The 7656-nt window shown below is 35.9% G+C and overlaps 1 protein-coding gene across 3 annotated transcripts in view; it reads right to left on the bottom strand.

Annotated features, from left to right (window-relative positions):
* LOC121371782 (adhesion G protein-coupled receptor L4-like) overlaps positions 1–7063 on the bottom strand; it is a 57412-nt gene extending 50349 nt beyond the window's left edge. For 2 of the 3 annotated variants that reach the window (XM_041497916.1, XM_041497917.1), the window contains exons 1-4: positions 6502–7063; positions 5418–5540; positions 4368–4462; positions 3213–3392 (exon numbers count right to left, since the gene is read on the bottom strand). In XM_041497916.1, coding sequence (XP_041353850.1) covers positions 3213–3392; positions 4368–4462; positions 5418–5540; positions 6502–6538 — 435 coding nt within the window. In that variant the 5' untranslated portion in view covers positions 6539–7063. The remainder of the gene's footprint in view (positions 1–3212; positions 3393–4367; positions 4463–5417; positions 5541–6501) is intronic. The other variant, XM_041497919.1, reaches the window with a different exon arrangement.
* Between the last annotated feature and the right edge of the window lie 593 nt (positions 7064–7656).

Below are 7656 nucleotides of genomic sequence, written 5' to 3'. Positions count from 1 at the left end.
GGGCCTGTGGCCTTAATATTGAATAAATCTTTTGTGTGTGTGTGTGTGTGTGTGTGTGTGTGTGTGTGTGTGTGTGTGTGTGTGTGTGTGTGTGTATCTATCTATCTATCTATCTATCTATCTATCTATCTATATATATATATATATATATATATTTGAATTTTTAATTTAATTAAAATGTTGTGTCAGATGCTCTGTGATGAAGATCCAGTATCATTGATTTGTGTAGTTTGTGTGGAATGATTCCAAACGCGACGAGTCTTTAACGGTTAGCAAAAAGCAAATATATGTACATTTTAATTATAAATGTTTAATTAATAATGTTTAATTATTTTTACCTTCTTTCGATCTAGGACTTGTGAGAAATGGAGCTAAACGCAGAACTTTAACGTTACGGTAAATGCTAAACTATTCTAATTAAACATGTTTAATTACTTACTTTTTAATTTGTTTCATATGCACTTTGATGAACTATAAATCACGTTTCATTGAGGTAGGACCTGTGAGAAACGGATCTAACCGCGAAACGTTAACTCTGAGAGAAAGCGAATATTTTTAATTAAAATGTTTAATTAATTAAGTAATTAACTATTTTAAAAATTATTTTTACATGCATTGTTATTAACATCAATAGGAACAACTATAAAACAAGTTTCATCGATCTAGGCAGTATTATTTGTGAAAATTTCAGCTGAACGCAAAACTATACCGTGAAACTGTACCGTGAAACTATAACGAGAAACTGTACCGTGAAACTATAACGAGAAACTGTACCGTGAAACTATAACGTGAAACTATACCGTGAAACTGTAACGTGAAACTATACCGTAAAACTATATCGTGAAACTATAACGAAAAACTATACCGTGAAACTATACCGAGAAACTATACCGTGAAACTATACCGTGAAACTATAACGAGAAACTATACCGTGAAACTATACCGTGAAACTATACCGTGAAACTGTAACGTGAAACTATACCGTAAAACTATATCGTGAAACTATAACGAAAAACTATACCGTGAAACTATACCGAGAAACTATACCGTGAAACTATACCGTGAAACTATAACGAGAAACTATACCGTGAAACTATAACAAGAAACTATACCGTGAAACTATAAAGACAAACTATACCGTGAAACTGTAACGTGAAACTATAACGAGAAACTTTACCGTGAAACTGTAACGTGAAACTATATTGTGAAACTATAACCCAAAGTATATGTCGGCACCGTTGGAAATGTAACCCCTATATCTCGCCTTTATTCTTCATACAGGTGAGACAAACATACAGAAAACACAGATAAATAGTATATATTATATCTATAAGCATATCCCTTCTATCCCAGTGGTAAAGCGCTCGCCTGATGCGCTGTCGGTGTAGGATCGATCTCCGTCGGTGCGCCCATTGCGATATTTCTCGTTCCAGCCAGTGCACCATGACTGGTATATTAAATGCCGTGATATGTGCTATCCTGTCTGTGGGATGATGCATATAAAATATCCCTTGCTAATAATGGAAAAATGTAGCGGGTTTCCTTTCTAAGACTATATAGCAAAATTACCAAATGTTTGACATCCAATAACCGATGATTAATAAATCAATGTGCTCTAGTTGTGTCGTTAGACGAAAACAAAAATTACCCCTATAAATATTTTCCATGATTACATTTCAGAAGATAAAAGTTAAATTAATGTAAACACGAGAGTGTGATATAATATTTCTTGGTGTACGTGATTCTAAAATTAAGATAAACATTTTGCTTTAATATAAAATGAAACCCGTGGTCAGTTTAGTGCTCAGTGCATATTTTACATTCTGTTCCCTTGATGTATTTAGAATTTAATCCTTTGTGACGGAACTACATATAATAGTTACTACTGATCATGGAACACTATAAGTATCTTAGCGGACCGAAATTAACGAATGTTAACCACACTGCAGTGTCAAAGGTACACCAATGATAAACGTATTAATGAAATGTAAACAGATCAGAAGAATTCCAGCCGTAAAACACCCAACGACGCCTTCCAACGAAATTGACAAAAATAACATTTTCTTAACGCAACAACCGGGACTTTATGATCAGGTCATCGAAACAGTGTATAGAGATGCAGCAAACAAATCGCATAACAACCCACCCTTAAATAACCCCCAAAACAAAGCAAATAAGCCAAAAACACATCACAACAGTCAAACAAAAAAACCAAACTCTCATCCCCCCCCCCCCCCCCCCCCCCAAAAAAAAAAAAAAAAAAAAAAAAAAACCAGAAGAGAAAAACCCAACATGTTGATCTACGTCACAAAACAATATAGCACCTAACTATGAACACTGTGTATCACGGTCGAAGATTTTCAAATCGAAAAACAAATATATATAATATCTGTAAAAACTGTGCCATGATGATTGTACGACTTCTGCACCATGGTGAGGAAGTTAACACTGGCAGTCTTATAATGCTAGGCTCAGACTACCAACTGCCAGCAAGCACAAAGTTGGTCAACTTTCTGCTGTCGACTTCTACAACTGTCTCGACCGGCCTTGGTGGCGTAGTGGTTAGGCCATCGGTCTACAGGCTGGTAGGTACTGGGTTCGGATCCCAGTCGAGGCATGGGATTTTTAATCCAGATACTGACTCCGAACCCTGAGTGAGTGCTCCGCAAGGCTCAGTGGATGGGTGTAAACCACTTGCAGCGACCAGTGATCCATAACTGGTTCAACAAAGGCCATGGTTTGTGCTATCCTGCCTGTGGGAAGCGCAAATAAAAGATCGCTTGCTGCTAATCGGAAAGAGTAGCCCATGTAGTGGCAGCAGCGGGTTTCCTCTCAAAATCTATGTGGTCCGTAACCATATGTCTGACGCCATGTAACCATAACTATTACTTCTCAGACGCACGTGCGTCTTTAAAAATATGAGAAATGCATTTTGTGATATTAAAAACACCAGGATGACCAAAAACACTTCGAATGTACGGAAATGGATAATATAATTAATAAAATATAAGTAAAGTATGATTTCAGTTATTAAAAACGGCTCTAATAGTAAAAAATATGCCTTAGTGTTTAAAAACTAGGGTCTTTCCCTTTAAGTTTTCAACCGTGCATGCGTTTAGTTGTAAGTGAAGTCTGTAAACCTTTAACCACCCGGCTCCGACGACCAAATTTGCTTTGCAAATGATTATGATTAAAGTCCTATTTACACTAACCAAAAGTAGTTTTTCTGTAGTGTTAGACGGTTGAGAACTATTACTGGTCTTCAGTGCTTCTACAAGCTGTTTGAGAATGTCGATAGTCAGATCAATATCACCAGCCACCAGCTTGGTGTTTCTAGCGATGTTTGACAGATTATTTAAACTGTTTTCCAGATCCAAGTTCTGGGTAGCCGACTGAAAAGAAGAAAGATCAAACTGTAAGCCCTGTAATTAGCGAGAACAATATAAACTCCTACGCATTAATGAATAGCGATAAACCTTACACAATCCTACACGTTACTGGAACTGAAACAGTTTGGACAGGATTGAGACAAATCCAGTGTCTGTGAACTTGTCGCTTAAACCATGGCTAAATGATTTGATATGCAGGCATATCACATATTTTTCTAGTATACATACATACATAGATACATACAAAAACACACATATATACATACAAACACATACACACACATATACTACATATATATAAATAAATAAATAAATAAATAAATAAATATCATATAATAGCTAGCATATCCAGTTTAATAAAAGTATGTGATATTTTTCAGATCCCATACTTTCAGAATCTGATAACTTTGCAAATTAGATGTAAATTAATCAAGGTCAGGGCACTACTTTTATTGACGTACTACGATGACACTCCATAGTAATCAAATTAAAACATTTCAATAGAAACTTTACACTGAAAAAAACTCCGTTAAGCACAAGTTTATTTTTATGTAAGGATATCCAAAATGACATCGTTCAGGTCTGACGTCATTTCCATCAAAATGACGACGCGTCACATATGCTAACGTCATTTGAATATCGAGTAATGGCTGACTAAAATAAAAATTACGTATACAGTTTACAAAAACACGTTGTATTAAGCTTGATATTATATAATAAAGATAGTATTACCCTTGTGTGTTAGAAAGAGGTTATTACCAGTGTTTTTCGGTATCGTCAATATCATATATTAGGAATAAAAATAATGTATTATGCCATGTTTATTCCTAATAATTATATGATATTGACGATACCGAAAAACACTGGTAATAACCTCTTTCTATTTTTATTCACACAGATGATAAAAACTGTAAAGAAAAATGTGAAACTGCGATTTCATAAACAAGAAGAAAAAAATATAATAGAAGAAGAACCAACCGTTTGCGCCAGTGAAACCAACTGCTTATTCTTACATCGAATCAGGCTTGGTGTGCCCCAAATAGACGTTTGTGAACAATAACGAGTGGCGTTACCTTGAGAAAGCACACACAAAAAGGCGATGTTAATACATAAATCTGGGAGCTTCAATGTCCACACTATCTTTCAACCAAGTCTTCCTACTTTATCTGTTAAAGATAACACACTATACCAAAAGGTATCACTTAAATATTTATTACTATAAATAAAATAAACATTTTGTAAAATATAGCAAGAAGAACATGAATAAGACAGCTAATATAAGATCAAGTTCTGTGAGTTGTGTTCAGTTATATGTACTTTCGAAAAAGTTTGAATGATTTTGAAACAGATCTCTATAGGTATTTTTAATTGATATACGATAAAAAGAAATGACGCGCACCTTCCAAACACAACTCACGATCGGTAGTGCGACTAGTCACGACCTGTCCCGACTGGTTGCACGACCGTACGATTAGTGGTCCCACCAGTCTTTAGCTCGCAGACCAGAAAATTTGAAGTGGCTTCTGGGGTTCAGGTCACTCTCCACTACGACACCAGTGCCGCCGAATAGACTCGAACTTATGTTGGCCCTACTGCAGAAAGAGCAACAGCAACAGCTGGCTGCTGTGGCCGTAGCCGTACTTCGCCTTTATATCTGATCGAACGACCCATCTCACGACTGGCTGCGATCGATTGTGCGAGCGGTCGCAGGTCGTCACGATTGATCGTACGATCGGTCGCTGATCGCCACCACTAGTCGCACGATTACCTACGATTGATCTTTTGATCGATCTTCTCCAGTCGTTGGTGATCACACGACCACGCGTACCACCAATCTGTACGATGACCTACCACCAATGTTAAGAGCAATCGCAGTATGCGTTCGCAAATGGAGATCGTAGCAAACATTGCCGATTGGTCGTACCTCGACCAAATTGCCACCAATCGTACGATCCAGAAAACGTACGATCCAGTATGACTGGGGCTTCAGTGAAATGGTAAACAAATGAGCTATCTTGTCATGATCACCTTCATATTGCTTAGGACACGGCTGTGTACTGGTGCTGGTTGGCGGAGTGCTCGCCCACTCGAGTCCGTGAGAGTCTTTCTCAGTTTCGCACATACTAACAACCGGTGTACTAGATGGGGGTTCTGCGGGAAAATATCAACATATCATATATTACACAGGTAACTTTGTTGTACGAATATATGGTATTAAAAGTAGTGAGTTTCTTTCTGTATAATATTATGTATCACAAATAATAGATATTAAATATGTACCATTAAAAATGCAAAATCTTGTCTATATGTTTATATCTTTGGATTATAGTTTATAGACACTCAAACTTTGATATTATCATTTGTGTGCGAGTGTCGAGCGCGCGTGTGTTTGTATATGTGTGTGGATTACAAATAAATAAATTAAAATAATGTAAAATCAATATCACTTTTATGAAAAATAATTATACTACCGGTTTGTCGAATGCACAATTTATTGATGAATTGTAAAGGTCCTCAACGATGATCAATATTAAATTAATATCTTGATCTAAATTGCTACTTCTAGAACTCTTATTTATAGTTATAACAATACAATGTCCATTTTGTTAAAGGTCCAGCCTTTTAAGACACACGTTAATGGTAGAGAACATGAAAAACCAATAGTAACAAGTAGGCCTACTAACAGAAATATTACACATTATGAGGAAAGCCATTTTAAAATGTTTTCGGAAAATAAAATATTTTTACAATTTACTTACATTTTCTTGTTTAGAATAAGAATATCTGTATAACCAATGCATGTCAGCACACCGTAATGTTTTGTAGTATCTCAATATCGATGTTTGTCTAAAGTACTTTCGTACCTACAAATTTGTTATATCTCCCAACGCGTTACAGCCAAACGAAATTTAAAACAATTCGGCCAAAAGGTAATTCCAAATGTATTTATCCGTAAAATGCTTTAATTTTAAAACATGTTAAAGCAAGATGGTGTTTTAAAAATAAAAACGCGGTATATGTATTTATTTTTATAAGGGGAATAAATGGAAGTCTTGCTAGGGCTAAAAACTTAGGATAATCCATTAGTAAAACAGACATCTCGTACACTCACTAGTGTTAATTGTACTAGCTTTGGGAGTTGTTGTCATCTGCGTCACTGCTGACGTTCTGTCTTGTTCGGTCGTTGTGGAAACTCCGCCGTTTGCTATCGATGATGTTGTGACTAAGGTAGCTGCATCTTGTATCGAATTTGGTGTCGTGACACTTAACGTTGTTACCAGTACAGTCGTACTGAGGCTAACCGTTGCCGTTGTTGAAGGGTTTGCAACAGATGTCGTTGTGCTTGTACTTGTTGTTGTTTGTGGAGTTGTAGTAGTTGTTGTTTGTGGAGTTGTAAAAGTCGTTTTTTGTGGAGTTGTAGTAGTTGTTGTTTGTGGAGTTGCAGTAGTTGTTGGTCTAGCTGTAGTAGTTATTGCATGTAGAGTTGTAGTAGTTGTTTGTAAAATTGTTGTTTGTTGAGTTTTAGTAGTTGTTTGTGAAGTTGTTTTGGGAGTTATAGGAGTTGTTTGTTGAGTTTTAGTAGTTGTTTGTGGAGATGTAGTAATTGTTTGCTTGTGAAGTTTTAGTAGTTGTTTGTGAAGTTTTAGTAGTTGTTTGTGGAGATGTAGTAATTGTTGTGAGTGTTAGTAGTTGTTAGTGGAGTAGTAGTAGTTGTTTGTAGAAGTTGTTTTTGTGGAGTTTTAGTAGTTGTTTGTGGAGTTTAGTAGTTGTTGTTTGTGGAGTTGTAGTAATTGTTTGTGGAGATGTAGTAATTGCTTGTGAAGTTTTAGTAGTTGTTTGTGAAGTTTTAGTAGTTGTTTGTGGAGATGTAGTAATTGTTTGTGAAGTTTTAATAGTTGTTTGTGGAGATGTAGTAGTTTTTTGCGAAGTTGTTGTTTTGGGAGTTATAGGAGTTGTTTGTGGAGTTTTAGTAATTGTTTGTGGAGTTTTAGTAGTTGTTGTTTGTGGAGTTGTAGTAGTTGTTATTTGTTGAGTGTTAGTAGTTGTTACTTGTTGAGAGTGTTAGTAGTTGTTACTTGTGGAGTAGTAGTAGTTATTGTTTGTGGAGTTTTAGTAGTTGTTTGTGGAGTTTTAGTAGTTGTTGCTTGTGGAGTAGTAGTAGTTATTGTTTGTGGAGTTTTAGTAGTTGTTTGTTGAGTTTTAGTAATTGTTTGTGGAGTTTTAGTAGTTGTTGGTTGTGGAGTTGTAGTAGTTGTTATTTGTTGAG

The sequence above is a fragment of the Gigantopelta aegis genome, chromosome 4 (genome assembly GCF_016097555.1).
Source record: "Gigantopelta aegis isolate Gae_Host chromosome 4, Gae_host_genome, whole genome shotgun sequence".
NCBI classification, from domain to species: Eukaryota; Metazoa; Mollusca; class Gastropoda; order Neomphalida; family Peltospiridae; genus Gigantopelta; species Gigantopelta aegis.
Note: the sequence above shows the minus strand (reverse complement) of the source record. Positions and strands in the feature narration are given on the sequence as shown.